Source organism: Lathyrus oleraceus, chromosome 4 (genome assembly GCF_024323335.1).
Source record: "Lathyrus oleraceus cultivar Zhongwan6 chromosome 4, CAAS_Psat_ZW6_1.0, whole genome shotgun sequence".
Classification (NCBI taxonomy): domain Eukaryota; kingdom Viridiplantae; phylum Streptophyta; class Magnoliopsida; order Fabales; family Fabaceae; genus Lathyrus; species Lathyrus oleraceus.
This window is the reverse complement of record NC_066582.1, coordinates 11,364,797-11,382,140: the sequence shown is the minus strand read 5'-3', so window position 1 is coordinate 11,382,140 and position 17,344 is coordinate 11,364,797. Positions and strand designations below refer to the sequence as shown.

At 34.7% G+C, this 17,344-nt stretch overlaps 2 protein-coding genes across 2 annotated transcripts; both read right to left on the bottom strand.

The window, feature by feature from the left end:
* Window positions 1–1,300: 1,300 nt before the first annotated feature.
* On the bottom strand, window positions 1,301–3,486 carry LOC127135741 (uncharacterized). Its single transcript, XM_051062380.1, has 3 exons — window positions 3,402–3,486; window positions 2,363–3,319; window positions 1,301–1,306 (listed from the first exon to the last, which is right to left on the bottom strand). Exons 1-3 carry the CDS (start codon window positions 3,474–3,476, stop codon window positions 1,301–1,303), a joined length of 1,038 nt encoding a protein of 345 aa, XP_050918337.1. The 5' UTR covers window positions 3,477–3,486.
* A 12,354-nt stretch (window positions 3,487–15,840) lies between these two features.
* Window positions 15,841–16,209, bottom strand: LOC127135740 (uncharacterized). Its single transcript, XM_051062379.1, has one exon. The coding sequence runs from the start codon at window positions 16,207–16,209 to the stop codon at window positions 15,841–15,843; it is 369 nt and encodes a 122-aa protein (XP_050918336.1).
* Between the last annotated feature and the right edge of the window lie 1,135 nt (window positions 16,210–17,344).

The following is a 17,344-nucleotide window of genomic DNA, read 5'->3' as shown; positions in this document are numbered from 1 at the left end:
GCGGAACCAAAGCTCTGAAGTAGTGAGTCAATCCTTCTAATGTAATATATATATATATATATATATATATATATATATATATATATATATAATATATATATATATATATATATATATATATATATATATATATATAATTCTAATAAACAAACATAAGTTTATAATTTTATTATAATTTCTATAGTTTTAGAAGTTAAACTTATGATATTTAAGATTAATTTTAAGTTTAATATTTTGGTTGGATCTATATATAAATTTGAGTTAAAATATTTGAAACTATCACAACCAAAATTATATTGAAATAATTTGTCTAAATTATTTAAAACCCTTCCTCCAATATAAATTTTGAATTTATCTAAATTATGAAATTTTTGGTATTGTGAATAGAAACAAATCCTCTAAAATCATCTTAATAAAAAAAATTCTATTTTTCAAAGTTGTCTCGTCCCTTCCTTTCCAAACTTTCAAATAAAGTCTAATAAAATATATTTAATTCAAATTTTAGACGGTTGGATTCGTAGTAGATGAAAGGGAGAGAAGGAGATGTTTCTAATAAAATATATTTCCCTCAAATTTTAGGATGAGAGAGGAGAGGAGAGAAGAAAAATATATTTTTTGTGTTCCCTTAAATTGAGGGAATTTGGAAGAGAGGAGAGAGAAAGTGAATTTTTGATAATTAAAAAATATTATATTTATTAAAATATAGTTAGATTCATATTATAATATTTTAAAACTTTTTTTGTGTTGTTATTTTTGTTTGATTTTTCTCTAATATTTTCATCAACTTATTATAATAATGTCTAGCTACAATTTTTTTATAATTTTTATTTTTATGGTTTTTAAATATTTATTGTTTATTACATTTTAATATATAGACTTAATGCATCTTTTAATCTTTTAATTTATTTTAAGTTTTTACTTTTGATCTCTTATTTCATAAACGTTATTACTCCGGCCTGATTTATAAGAAAAAAGACAACTTTGACGCTTATTAAAAATGATAGTTAAGTGCATTTAATTTTTTTGGTTTTATATAAAAAAATAACTCAATTACTAATATATCCTTAAGGCATTAAATGAGCATAATTTATTGACATATACTTATATTTAAGGCCAAAAAATTTAGAAGATTTTTGTTTATGAATAAGACCGGAGAAAGTATGTTTTAGTCAATTCTATTAACTTTAACTTTAGATGTTTTAAATGAGACATTAAATATTAAATATTAGTTAATTTAATCAATTCTATTAACTTTTAACTATAAATATCTTAAGGAAAACATAAAGGTTGAATGTCCATATTAAACCTGATTATATTTTAAATTTTAATCATTAAAACTTTTTAACATATATCACACAATGGTCTAATAAATTTTACAATAAAGTATTAACACATGATATTTTTTATATAATTTTATCTTCTTCCCTCCTCTCCTTCGACATCTTCATCATCACATTCATTAACATATATTAAAATTTAAAAAAAATCAAAATTAACCCACAAAAATGTATCCTTACGAATGTCACTCTAAAAGTGAATCAGCTTCTATTACAACTGCGGATGAAACTAACATCGCTAGATTTCATTGTTTTGGAGAATAGAGATCAAAGTTTGGTTCTTCTCGTGGTTTTCTTCATATCCATTTAATTTATTTATTTTTGAATATTCACTTTAGATATTGTTGATCAGTGTTCATTTTTACTTGATATATTTTGAATCTCGTTCTAAAGGAAATATGATAAATTAAGATTTTTTTTTTAAAATAATCATGTTTTCGAAATAAAATACGATAATAACCGGATTTTCAAAAAATTTCCCAAAATAACCATGTTTTATAAGGGATGCGCCGGAGGAGTTGGCGCATCCCTTGAAAAATTTTGGAGCCTTAAAGGGAGGCGCCAAAGGGGTAGGCGCCCTAGTTAAAGCCCCCATAAGGGAGGCGCCCCTAGGGTTGGCGCCCTTGTGTGCCCTTAAGGGAGGCGCCCCTAGGGTTGGCGCCCTTGTGTGCCCCTTAAGGGAGGCGCCCCTAGGGTTGGCGCCTTAGCCTCCCACTAAGGGAGGCGCCCCTAGGGTTGGCGCCTTAGCCTCCCACTTTTCTAATTTTTTTTTAATTATAATTATTTATAATATTTTTTTTAATATTTCATATTAATTATTTAATATTAATTATTTAATACGTAATAAATAAAAATAAAAATAAAATGACTTCATTAAATATATAATAAATGATTACATTAGAATGACCAAAACCCTAATGACCCGCCCGATTATAACGTCCCCCGGTTCCACATCCCGGTGCGTTAGTTTGTCTCCGAGGTCTCCCACGATTTTCTTGAGGTGTTTGTGGTCTTTGGGTGCTAACCTGATCGAGCGATGGCTGGTTGGAAGGTCCGGCAGAGGTTCCGGCGGTATTCGAAAGATGTGTCATCATTTGCTCCCAATACCCGGAGGGGCTGTGGCCAACGGCGCTTCCGTAATGGAGTTCGGTGCCCATGTCATCGTAGTTAGGGCGTTGGGGTTGGGTGAATTGGGTGAATTGGGGACGGTATAGTTGCCCAAATTGGGTCATTGAGTCGTTTTGAAAACGAAGCAATGGTTCTTGGGGCGTACTATATTTAAACAGTGGTTGGGTGTTAAATGGTGGGGGGCTAGGATGACGTGACCCATATGAATCATCGGTGGTATAGACGGTTGTGGTTGCGGGGTTTGGTTCTTGGTTTTGTGTTTGGGTGGGTGGTATGAAGGGATTGCGACGTTGGATGGTTCGTTGTTGGGTGGTTGGCATGAACGGGTTGCGATGTTGGGTGTTTGGTTGGTTTGAATATGTGGTCGGTTGATGTTGTGTGGTTGGTTGTTGGGTTTGGGTGGGTTCACATTGGTGTTGGGTGGGGAATTGTTGTGGGACGTACGATGACGAAGCAAGTTGGCGCGGATCCATCAAATACCGCGGCTCAGATACGAATTGCTGAGTTGTTACAGACCTAAACCATGCCATATATTGTTGAGTCGGTCTTACACCTTGGATGACTGGTTCGTTCAGGATGTGTTGTCGTCGATTTCTCCATTGACGACACATGTCTTTTGCAAAGTCTCTCCAGTCCGAATAATCCCACTGTGCATCGACCCTTTTTTGATGCCAATTCCCCAAACACGTGGGAGACTCTGGGATATGTTGTACCATTCCGAACTGCAGTTTGACCCTGTCACTTTGGTGCATTTCAACTGTAGTGAATCGGATAATTGGTGTCTTCGCTGTCCAAACTGCAGCATCGTCATGGTTCACATCATGATCCAGACCCAGATATGGCCTCCATACAAACTGGAAAAAAATAAGCTTTGGTTAGATGAGAAATAATTTGAGAACTATTTTAAGATTAACTATAGTTTGGTAGGAGTATTACATCATCATGTCCAATGTGATCCAATAGATTTCGATAGACTACAATAGCGTGTTTCGGACACCTATTGTAGTTCATTCCCCTTACTGACCACCTAAGATAAAAAAAAGGAGTGAAAAATATTATTTACTGTTAATTTAAATAATAGATATAATTAACAAAATGGTAAATAGTAAAGTGGTAGACTTACTTGGTTGCAAAGGGGAACGCGAATGGACGCTCATTTTCTGGGGCGAGCGACGGCATCCTAGACCACCCCCAAGCTTGAAGCAAATAAGCACATGAAAAAAAAGTACAGGTATTCTTTTTTGCATTTTTACACAATGCACTATATAGATGGGCCAACACAGCTGAACCCCAACTATAAGTGTTTACCTTATTGATGTTGCGTAATAAAGGTAAATACATTATATTCACAGAATTACCTGTACTTTCTGGAAACAAAAAGTTACCAAATAAAATCATAATATAACACCGAGCTTTTATTATCTTCTCATACTCGGTTGAATCTTCAGACAGTACTATACTGTTATAATATTGTCTAAGGTATTTTAAATTTATACCTTGCCCCCTTGCTTGACTGGATGTGTCTCCCTCAGGTTCGTCGTCTAACAAAGGGGCACCCAGTAATTCATTGCATATGTCGTTGACATGGTTAACTTTCCCATTGACTGCCTTTCCATCTATACGAAGACCCAACAGCATGTACACGTCCTCAAGTGTGACGGTACACTCACCAATCGGAAGGTGAAATGTGTGGGTCTCGGGTCTCCACCTCTCCAACAAAGCTAGGATGAACTTGTAGTCCACCGAGTACGAAACAATGTTTAGGAGATTTCCAAATCCACATCCTCTAATATATGGTTCTATTAAAGGATCGTGGGGTACATATTCATGTACACGACATCTAAACCGCTTCGGATCCTAATAACAAAAAAACAAAAATACAATTAGTAGAAGAAATACATTCTCAAGAAATATGTACAAGATGTAATCCATAAATAGAAACTAAAAAGAAAGAGATTTGAAAGGTATAACACAAAGAACATATGTATTACAAGTAATCCATAAATAGTAACTAAAAGAGAGAGAGATAACATACAAATGTCGAGATATTCTCGATTGTGCCTCTGTGTTCATCGCCCATAGTTAACAAAGACATGATTCGATTTTGCAAAGCTTAAGTTTGTTAGATGAAAGAAATGTGGTAGAAGGAAAGAGTGTGATGAAGATGGTTTGATAATGTTGATATGAGAGGGTATTTATAGATGAATAAATGAGTAGGTTTAGAAACTATAATGAATTATGATTGGTTGCATGCAAAGGCATATGAGGTTAAAAACCTAGTGAATGACAAAACACAAAAGACAAATGAATGACACAAAGTGAATGACTAAAATGGCATAGCATGGAAGGGAATCACGCAAAGTGAATGACAAAAGTAGCATAAGGGAATCTAGTAGGCGCATGTGAAGAAATCACATGCAATAGGAGGAGGAGCCCTTCCTAATGGCGCCTACATGTGATTTTTCACATGCAAGGAAGGGGCGCCCTTCCTCTAGGCGCCTTAGTGTAAGGCTTAGGAAGAGGCGCCCTTCCTAATGGCGCCTATGCATTATTTAAGGAAGAGGCGCCCAAACCATTGGCGCCTATGTCCTTGCCAAGGGAATGGGCGCCTATGTTCAGTGTTAGGTCACAGAATAAATTAGGGCACAGAGATTCTTGATTCTCTCTGTATTGAGTATTCTTTTCACTCTTCCCTCTGCAATCTTTTCACTCTTCCCTCTGCGTGGAAGTACAGTCAAGTCTGTTTTCAGTCTTTCCTTTGCGTGCAAGTATAGTCAAGTCTGTACAGACTATTATGAATTTATTAATGCATTGGCCAAGTATTTATGTTGTGCGGTTGAACAAGATTTACAAATCATTTAGTTCAATTCCATTCAACACAATGTCTTCCACACAACAATATATGATCAGTGCACATGTTGACGGTGAAATATTTGATCATCAGTTGTTCGGTTTTTGTTTTCGAGACACACAGGTGACTCGTTTTACAATAAATCGGCGATCAAATTTTTCACACCTAAAACAAAGAATAGAAAAGAAGTTGCAGTCCAATAATGTCGGTCAGATCATCTATAAAAATCCAGTTTGTTTTGCAGATAACCAGGTAAAATTCTATCAGAGGAAGATTCGAGATGATGATGATGTTCAACATATGTTTGGCAGTCACGAACAATCCGGTTATAACGATATAGAGTTGTATATATTACCACATCAACAACAGGAGTCCCAGTACATTAATCAGTCACAAGTGTTTTGTGAGACTGATGACGAACAAGTTGAGGTGAATGTTCTCGACGATGAAGAAGAGGAACCTGAGATCATCGTTGATTCGATGGTGAACGCTGAAGAGGAAGAGGAGGCAATACCAGTAGGTCATGTATATTGCCCACCCCAACACATGACAAGGTTAAATTTGGGTTCGGATGAACCTTCGGGAGATGTATAGTACAATCCTTACGTGCAAATGCAAGGATCTCTGAAACAAGGAGACACATTTCGCACAAAAGAGGAATGTGTAAAAGCCATAAAAAAATTCCACATGGAACTATCAGCAGATTTCAGAGTTGACAGAACTGACGCATTGAGGTATAAAATTTATTGTCCGAATGAGCACTGTCTTTTTAAGTTGTCAGCTTCGTACAGGAAGAGGAAGGAGTCTTGGGAGATTGGATCAATGGGTCCAGATCACACATGCATCCTGACCAACCCAATGCAGGATCATCGTAAATTAAGCTCCCAACTAATATGCGATGAAATATTGTCTGTCATTGCCGATAATCCGTCTTTAAAGGTGAGTACAATAATCTCGCATATTAGGGCAGAGTACAACTACACACCATCATATAGGAAGGCATGGATAGCTAGAACAAAAGCTGTTGAAAAAGTGTTTGGCAATTGGGAGGAATCTTACAAACAACTTCCAAAATACATGTTCGCTCTAAAACACTATGCTCTCGGTACAATTTTCAAGATGGAAACATTGCCCGCATATACACCAAATGGTACATGTGCTGTTGGAAATAGAATATTTCACCGTCTATTTTGGGCGTATCAACCGTGTATCACAGGTTTTTCTTTCTGTAAACCAATTATACAAATTGATGGTACATGGTTGTATGGAAAATACAAAGGAATGTTATTGATGGCAGTGGCACAAGATGGGAACAGCAATATTTTTCCGATCGCCTTTGCCTTAGTTGAAGGGGAGACAGCTGAGGGATGGAGTTTTTTCCTAAGAAATCTCCGATTGCACGTAGCACCTCAACCTAACTTGTGTTTGATCTCTGATAGACACCCCTCAATCATCAGTGCATATAATAACATTGACAATGGCTGGCAAAATCCTATTTCGACGCATGTGTTTTGTATTAGACATATTGCTCAGAATTTCATGCGAGAAATCAAAGGTAAGACGTTGCGTAAGAAGGTTGTGAATGCAGGTTACGCATTGACGGAACCTTCTTTCAAACACTACCGCGACGAAATAAGATTGTCGAACGAAGATGCGGTTCGGTGGATTGATAGTATTCCGTTGGAGAAGTGGACTAGGGCATACGACGGCGGACAACGTTGGGGCCACATGACAACAAATCTTGTGGAATCAATGAACTCTGTCTTCAAAGGAATTCGTAACCTACCAATAACCGCTTTGGTCCAAGCTACATATTTCAGGCTTGGGGCGTTGTTTGAAACCAGACGCTCAAAATGGAGTTCTGTGTTGCAATCTGAATAGTTGTTTAGTGATGCTTCAATGAAATTCATCAAACATGAAGCTGCCAAAGCAAACACACACGTGGTTACGGTATTTGACCGAACAAAAGGTTGGTTTAGTGTTGCCGAGTCCATGGATCACAATGAGGGCATGCCAATGGGACAATACAGAGTTGAATTAGATAGAGGTTGGTGCGACTGCGGAAGGTTCCAAGCCTTCCGTACCCCCTGCTCCCATGTCATAGCGGCGTGCTCAAAGGTTCGAAGAGATCCATCCTACTTGCTATCTGAAGTTTACAAAGTCGTCAGCCTTTCAAATGTTTATAAAATTAGTTTTTCAGTAGTGGCAAAAGAGGATTATTGGCCAGAATATCAAGGGGACATCATCTGGCACAACGAAGTTATGCGAAGGAATAAAAAGGGTCGCCCTAACAGCACCCGAATTCGAACCGAAATGGATACGGCGAACAAAATGGTTAGACTATGTAGTTCATGCCGTCAACCAGGTCACAATCGTAATAACTGTCCTAGTGTTAGAACTAGCACAACCAGATAAATTCAGATGTACGTCTATTGCTATATATGGAAACTTAAATTTATTTCAAAGTACCTCTGTTGCAATATATGGAAAATTAATTTTACTTCATAGTAGACGGCTTTGACGAAAAGACAGTTGTTCATACAAAATAACACAAACAATTAAAACAACTAGAATACAAAAACTATGCGATTACAACCATCAAAACAATTTTGAACATGTACTGCATCATCCTACGAGCGTCTTGGTCGGTCTTAATATCCACCCATTCACGCACTTCTCCGCTTTGGTTGAACGTGGACACAAGCCATTGTATTCTTCTAATCTGTTCACCCTCTCCAATTTCTCCCTCTAACCAACTATACAACGTCCGATTAAGACGTTCAAAAGTATCTGTGTTCCAAAGTCGAACCTGTATCGGAACCGCAACGGCAGAAAATATTACATCAGCATTTCGTTTTTGAATATATCTAGACATTGTTAAAACAAAGAAAATTAAAAATGGTGGTTGCACTAGACTAGAAGATGAGTTTGAGTGAAAATATAAACTGAGAGATGAATTTGGCTGAAAATTTGTATACAAGGTGATCGTATTTATAGAGGCGATAAATCAGACACACAAGACACACAGAAGGGGCACCTAAAAAAACACACAAAAGGCACCTAAAAAAACCCTAGGGCACACACACAGGCGCCAACCCTAGGGGCGCCTCCCTTAGTGGGAGGCTAAGGCGCCAACCCTAGGGGCGCCTCCCTTAAGGGGCACACAAGGGCGCCAACCCTAGGGGCGCCTCCCTTAAGGGCACACAAGGGCGCCAACCCTAGGGGCGCCTCCCTTATGGGGGCTTTAACTAGGGCGCCTACCCCTTTGGTGCCTCCCTTTAAGGCTCCAAAATTTTTTAAGGGATGCGCCAACTCCTCCGGCGCATCCCTTATAAAACATGGTTATTTTGGGAAATTTTTTGAAAACCCGGTTATTATCGTATTTTATTTCGAAAACATGGTTATTTTAAAAAAAAAATCCATAAATTAACAATATGGAATAGAAGGTAAAAATGGAAAGTGTGGTAACTCACAAATTTACTTTCTTAGATGAAAATGAAGTCGATTCATAGGTGTAGTTTTGCCATAGAGAAGCTATACATTATTTTCTTTCAAGAATGATGAATGGTATGGATTGTTTGGTTAAACAATTCGTGGCATTCTACTGTTTCCAATTTATGTTTGGTTTATGTTATTTTTATTTTACCAAATTGGTTGAAAAATGAAAAGAGTGTCTTAAAGCAAAACTATGAAGTTTTAAAAGTGTACACAACATATTATTAAACAAATCGCATCCTTTCTGAACAAAAAATTTTTTTATCCTAAAATAAAAATTTATATTAAAGATTTTAAAGTTTAGAAAAGTTTATCTATTCTAATGATTTTCTTTTTTGGGTTTAGTTTTAATTTTTTGGGTTTGGGAGGAAATATTGATATGAATGTGATGATGAACATGATGAAAGAGAAAAATGAAGAAAATGAAGTTATATAAAAAATATTATGAATTGTAGACCATCAATATCTAACGGTATGATATTTGCTAAAAATATTCAATGTTAAAATTAGAAAATAATAAAGTTTATGCTGACCATCTAACAATATTGTTTCACCAAAGATGTTTAAAGTTAAAAAAATTGTTTAAATTGATTAATAGAATAGTTTTTAATGGATTAAAACATATAATTTATTAAAGGTTAAATTACAGTTTGATCTCATTATTATAATTAGACATTAACTTGTGCGATCCACGGGTATTTTAAAACATTGTATATATAAATTAATATAAAGTATGCAAACAAACTTATAATACAATATAATTTAATCTAAAATTTAGACTTGCATAAAGTATAACATTTCAAGTCACATAGTTATTGATAAATAAGTAAATAAATAATTACTGGATATTACGAAAGACTTCTTTGTAAACGACATTTTCAATTTCAATTGTATTTTGACCTTCGTCATCGGTTAGTAATATCTTTAATCCTGTCTTTGAAGTAATCCTTGATAGTGCCACGTATAGTTGTCCATGGGAAAAAATTGACTGGGTAGATATACTCCAACAGATTTAAGTGATTGACATTGACTCTGGTTGATAGTCATTGCAAATGAAACCACTAATGGAAATTATCATCGTTGAAATTTAAAAGGAATTTTTTTATCAGAAGGAGTCAATGATAACTTTGGAATAAAAATCTTTTGACCAATATTATTACATAATATAACCATACCTTCAAGAATGTATCTTCCCATTTTTGTAATTATCAACCGAGTGTCATTGCACAACCCTAAAGATTGATCAATATTTCTCAATAGCATTACCAGTACTCTAACCTTTAATCTTAACTTGTGATTTGGAAGTCTAGAAGAAACAATTGTATTTAGAACTTCAGAAGTGTGCACATCATCTGACATGATAAGGCCAGACTTGGCATTACACGGTGAATCATAACTCAAATAAGTTTTTTCTTCTCCGGGTATTAAATCCGACATATAATCATTAATGGCGTCAACAATTGTATTCTTAGGAGCTAAAATAGCTCTATTCTAAAAAAATTATGGATCATGCATGTTTTGCAATAGATTTGGATATGTGCTCTCAACAATAGATGAAAGAGTTGCCAAAGCTATGAATCATGTGGTATTTGAACGTGATATCAACATCGTTGGCATCTCCAATGCTACCATCACCAACTCCCAATATCCATTCTAAAAATGTCTTTCTCTCTTCAATTTCAGTGTCTAAACTTTCAGTTAGAAGTCTCATGTTTGTTGTTAAAGTAAGTACTTCACAATAACTCCAAAGATCCGAAGAGTTTATGGTAGAATTTATAACTTCTTGTCTTAGTGAGCGAAGGCCCCAGATTACCTAAAGAAGCACCATCACAATTGATCATGATTCAATTCTACGGAGGCGGCTTTCAAATAACTTCCAAAATCTTGGGAGCACAATGAGGTTCAATAGTGAATTTTAAATTCTTCAACAGCTCAAAATCATGGATATTGATAAAAGGAGTTTCAAAATTGTTTCCATCCAATCCACGGGCCGACATAATACGAGAAATATAAGAAGAAATGGAAATTTTATCGTCTTTAAATCTGACATTGTTCCTAGCAAACCAAACAACATTCAACGGATGAATAACAACAACATTAAAAATTAACTTACATTGATTCGACCAATTACAGTTGCAGGTACTCCAAATATCATCCCACTTCTTAATCAGCAAACTAATATTGAAAGTTTTGGACAACCAATGTCAAAGATGACAAACATAAGAGCACTAAAAAAATAGGTGATCAATAGATTCTTCTTCAACAAAATAGAGGTTGCACCTAGAAGGAAAAGAAAAATTCATACGCTTTAGCTAATCATCAATGGAAAGTTTAGACATTAACAATCTCCAGACCGTAAAACACATAGAAGGCAGGATAGACTTAGCTCAAACTCACCTCCACCAATCAGAACGGACCCCAAACAAGCCCTTAAAATCATAAGCATCATTAATATTTTGAAATTAATGATGCTTGAGGAAGAGGATGCTTGATGAACGAGTCAATTAGATATTTTGGTTTCTGATTTTGACCTAATCTTGATTGAATTTCTAAATTACAATTTCAACTTCATTAGTTACAATTGTCTATGAAATGTATTTTGCAATTTTTTGTTAATTAATTTCTAAAAAACTTATTTTTAAATTAATTTCTAAAAAAATTTAATTAAAATTCATTATTATTAGTTTGTTTTTTAAAAAATATTTAAAAATTCTTATATAATTTAATTCTGAATTTTTATATATTTTTTAAATATAATTATAGAAAATATTTTAATTTAAATTAATAAATATAAAAAATAAAAATAACATAGAAAATACTTTTGTGTCGTCAACTCCATATTTTTGTGCATACCCCTTCGCCACTTGTCGCACCTTATACTTATCTAGCTCTCCATTCTCATTGAGCTTAGTTTTATAAATTCACTTAACTCCAATTGTTTTGATTCCATTTAGTAAAATAGTAAGCTCCAAAGTATTGTTTTTTTTCTATTGATTCAATTCCTTCACTCTAGCTTCCTTAAATGAGAGTGGATCATCTTCAGTAAGCATCATCATTGCATTCAAATTATCTTCATTGGATAAGCTTTAACCTATTTCTTATTCTGCCAAATAAGAAGGTGCTCTTCTTATCTTCCCTTCAACCATATTTGGTGATTCATCCTCATGTGATTCTCTAGATGATGAATTAGATTCAACATAACTTATTGTATCATCATCGTCGCCTCCCTCTTCATTCCCATTGTTGTCTCCTTCTTCATTTCCCTCTACTCCCTCTTCCATGTCATTCTCGTAATCATTTTTCCATTCTAAAACATCTATTTTGCATTCATCTTTGTTGTTATCTCACTTCTAACATACATCTTCTTCAAAAATCACATTTTTGCTAATGATTATTTTTTTTGGAAGTTGGATCATATAGTTTGTAGGCCTTTGATTCATCACTTACTCCTAGGAAAACACATTTCTTGCTTTTATCATCAAAATTCCTTCTTTTCTAGTATGGAATATGTGCATGAGCCAAACATCTAAAAACTCGAAAGTAATTAAGTGTTGGCTTCACACCACTCCGTGCCTCTTCTTGTGTTTTGTTTTTCACATCCAATGTAGTATATCTATTGAGAATATGCACACTCCATTTTACAACTTTGGGCGAAAAAGTTTTAGGAACTTGCTTCTCAACCAACATAGAGCCACAATGTTCATTATCGTCCTATTTTTCTCATAACACCTCCATTTTGTTGGGGAGTGTAGGTTGCAGTCAATTTTCTTCTTATGCCTTGAACTTTGCAAAATTCTTCAAACTCATTTGAGATAAATTCACCACCTTTATTTGTCCTCAAAGACGTGATATATGCATCTGACTCCTTTTGCACAAAATCTTTAAAGGTATTGAACAAAAACGTTGGTAAAATGTGTACCAGACAACCCAGACGTGTATTCCCATATGCGTCATGCATGAACCAGACACATACTGCAAGGGCCATATGTGTATCATGGTTTCCAGATGCGTATGGTAGGTTTGAAGGTAAAAAAACTCTTATTGCCTTATGCATATTGTGGCGTCTAGACGCATTCAGTAAAAGGCCATACACGTATCTTCATAACCAGACGTGTATGGTCGGTTTCTAGGCCAAAAATACCTATGGTCATATGCATACCCAAAATTGGACGCATATGCTTTGACTCAGGCGCGACCCATAACTCCCAGGAAGGCATTTAAGGAAAAAACACATGATTTCACATATATCTTGATTTTTGAAGGCATAAGCGAATTTAGAGCGTAAGGCTTATGTACATGAAACGACTTAAAGGAATATTCAGCGAAGTTCTATGTTGAATTCCTCTTCTTAAAAATCATTGAGTAGTGTCATTTATATGGATTATCGATTTTATTTACTTTATGAGTAGATAAACCCTCCAATTCTAGGGATGAGTCACAACTCCTGATTGAATTTGAATTTCTAACTTGACATTTTTAATAACTAAGGTTTTATTTCTACATGATTGATTTCTTTTCTTGCTTAATGCTTTTCTATTTCTGACAAATGGATAATTAATTTATGGTTACCTGTTATGAAATATTATAGATTAGTTATCACCTAGGACTAGGGATATCAACTAGAAACTATATTATTCTTGATAATCAAATGCTTGGGTTCATTTACAATTTACTATGGTCATATGAATTGATTTGAATAGTCAAAATTTTGTTCACGAAGGACTTAGGAATAAATACACTTAAGAACCACTAATATGTAGGAATAAAACAATTTGTTACAAGGTCACTTTATGATACTAAATGAGTTCAACTTCAAACTCTCATTCCTAGCATGCTCTTCTCTTATTATTTTCCACTCTATTAAATTCGTCTTAACTTTATCTTTTGCAAAGAAAAAGCAAACACAAAACCCTCAGATATCTTTGTTCAACTAAAGTGAAAACCCAAATCTAAAACATAACGTTGTCATCGAGATCGACATTAAGAGATTTCCTCATATTACTACACTAGCAAATTAATACACATGTTAATTTACAGATCATGTTGTTGGCGCCGTTGTCGGGGACTGTCAAATATTATAGAGTTTTTCGTTTTAATTTTTGTTAAAATTTTATAGCTCTGCAACCAAAGTTTTAATTTTTTTATCTTATTTTATTTTTGTTATAACTAACTTGTTTCTAATATTTGTATGCGAAGAGAATCCTCGGCTAATTTTTGTTTTGACGCATAAATTGATAAAACCTTGTGCGCTTAGCTCAGAAAGGCTCAATTCCTAAAGATGGAAGAACGAGAGGAGATAAATTGTCACCATTCATATACAGAATCAGAAAAATAAGTAGACTGAACAATGATTGAAGATTCACCAGCTCTTAAAAGAATACTCGGAGACTTTGGAAGATCAAACGCTGGGAGGTAGACTCACATTAGTCAATCAACCGGTGAATGTACCTAACTTTTAGTTACACCCTACGACCATCTGTCAACTAAAAAAAGGCCTTTCACATGTAAAACCAATGAAGATGCCAACAAACAAATGCAAGGATTCTAACAATGAATACACTTCTACACTTCTGAAGATAGAGTGACATACAAAAGAAAACAAGAAATTGTGAATGTTTCCTTTTAATCTAGCAGAAGATGCAGAATAATGGTTTTACCCACTTCGAACAGACAACCTTACAACTCGGAAAGATGAAAACAACTTTTATATATGAATATTTTTCTGCTTTAGTTTTCCATAGAAAATGTTACGAAATCATTAACTTTAAACAGAGGGAATATGAATCATTAGGATATGCATACAAAATATTCAAAATGTTTCTGGTTGTGTGTCCTACGCACAATCTAGATCATATTGAACAGATGTAAATGTTTGTTAATGGGCTCAGATTGAAGAAATGCAATAATATTGTTCAAGATGAGAAAAAGGATCAACATGAGATGAACTTCAAGAAATTCCTAGAAATATTCAAGAAGCTTGAAATAAAAATCCTTTTTTCAGAAACACTTGAGCAAATGTCCATATATGCGAAATTGATGAAAGACATAATCCCCATGAAACACACAACTAATACTGAACCATTAATCCTGATTGAAAAATGTAGTGCTATTTTGCAGAGTATGAAGATTCCTATCAAGAAAAAAGATCGAGGTTAAGTCATAATTCCATGCACTATAGACGATAAAACCTTTAAAACACACTGATCGACGTGGCAGCTAGCATTAGTCTAATGTCATTATCTATCGACAAAAAGCTTAGAATTGGGACTGTACAAGATACTAGAATGACCCTTCAGTTTGCAAATAACTCAATCAAGCGATCTTATGGAATAGTGAACGATGTTTTGGTAAAAATAGACAAGTTTGTTTTTCCATTTGATTTCGAGATATTAGAGATGCTTGAAGATGAAGATATTCCATTCATCTTGGAAAGACCATTCTTAGAAAAAGGAAAATGAATGATAGACATAGAGGGAGGAACGATGATCTTGAAGGACTAAAGATTGAAGACCGCCGATGAAACATAACGATGACTAGGGAGTTATTAATAATGTAGAGGTGTTAGACATGATCATTGCACAATCTGCTGAATTTCAAACACCTTTTGGAACGAGTTATTTGTTTATTGGCAAATATAATTGAAGAGAATGAAGATGACCGGAAAAAGAAAGTCCGGGCTCTGTTGGAAGCACAACCTCCGCTCAATACATCTAAACCTAACCATTGGGAAGATTTTAAGACACCACAGCTTACAGAGAAAATGAAAGAATCAACAAAGGGGGAAGAAGTTGAAGGAATTACTAGTGCACCTTAAGTATGTCTTTTTAGTAGAAGAGAAGCAGTGTCTTGTAATCATCAATGCAAACCTGAGCATGAAGAGGAACTTCTACAGGTACTAAAGCAATACAAGAATTGGGTCTCATAGAATAATATTCAGAAGTATATAATTGAAGTGGCTTCTAACATTAAAATGTACAAGTCGATAGGTGGCTTAACAACTATACTAACCCCAGTAATATTTACTAGTGATTAACATTCAGGAATGGTTTCTAACACCGGTTTCCAGTGACTACCCCAATGATGCTTTTCTGCAACTTCATGATCTCTAGCTTTTATTAACCGAAACAGAACTTGTTCTGCAGAACCTGATTCCTTCTTCTTCTTCATCTTCATTTGCTTCTGCGGCTGTTGATTATTACTATTCTGTTGTATAGCTCCCAATAACTCAGCTAGCTCAGACTTTGAAATCTTCAACGTGACTTTACCATTTGCATCACAAGAAGCTCTAAGCTTTCCTAACATATCATTCTCCTTATTCCGATGATGATCAAGATGAACAGCTTCCCAGTCCTCTCCATCCCATTCCATTGACGATGCTGCCATGCAAGAGTTTCCCATTTTTTATACAATAATAATTAATTTCAAATATTATTTTGTACGAGAATTCAGTGACTGTATCTTTATATATATGTTTGTATATTTAATTTAGTTATAGAAGAATTAACGATGAAAGTTTGTAATGAGAGAAAGAGAGGGTTCAACAAATGTATTTATAGAGGTGATGCGATGAAAGAGAAATGGATTAGTAATTAAAAAAAATGATTAGTTTATTATTTGGTCGTGACGATTGAGTCTCATCTCATCTCATGTTGTTCGTGTGCATGGCAGTCGTAAAGGGTGTAATTTGTTGACAATTAAAGTAATGTGTATAGTATAGGATAAAATCTTTGAAAGGGGATTTAGTTGACTTGTAGATTGTTTGTCTTGAATTATTATAATTACCACCATGTGTGTGACCAGTACTGCCACTAGTGATCTATTTCTTAAGAATGTGCTCGTTATGCAATTTCTTTAAAATGTCACCCCTATTATGGTGGAACACAAATTAGTGAATCTAGTATACAAGTTTCATTTCCCCCTATATTACTCGAATGGCATTTTATGGATCAAGTGGTTTTCTTAAATTCAAATAAGAAGAATATATAGAGGGCTTGGAATGTCCATCTCCCGGTCGCGTATTGCACAAATAACGCAACGATCCAATCAGCCTTCTATACTGAGTTGGATCAACATCTTACTCATCCTCGCTCTTGGACAAATGTAGCATCAATTCATTCGAAATAATGATAACACTATAAAATAGATCTTCCGTAACACCAATTTTATAATTGTCATAATGTTAACCGTGGTAATAGTTTATTTTTGGGCGCTTTCTTTTTTGTATTTACTAAAGGACGTGTCACAACGGTCAAATGAAGCATCATTAGTGAAAGATACACGAAATGAAATGGTTCGAATCTCAGCACCAACAATTAACCACTTATCATGATAAAAATGTGATTGGCAATGTATATCACCATGATTTTTAGTACCAACTGTGATGAAAGGTGATACTTATTTATATATAAGTGAAATTATCTCTCGCTTCAGTATATAACAATCCTCTCGCTCAAAACAAAACTCTAACAACTATTTCACTCGTCTCTCTCTAAACAAAACCCTAACAACTTTGTCACTCGTCTCTCTCATACGG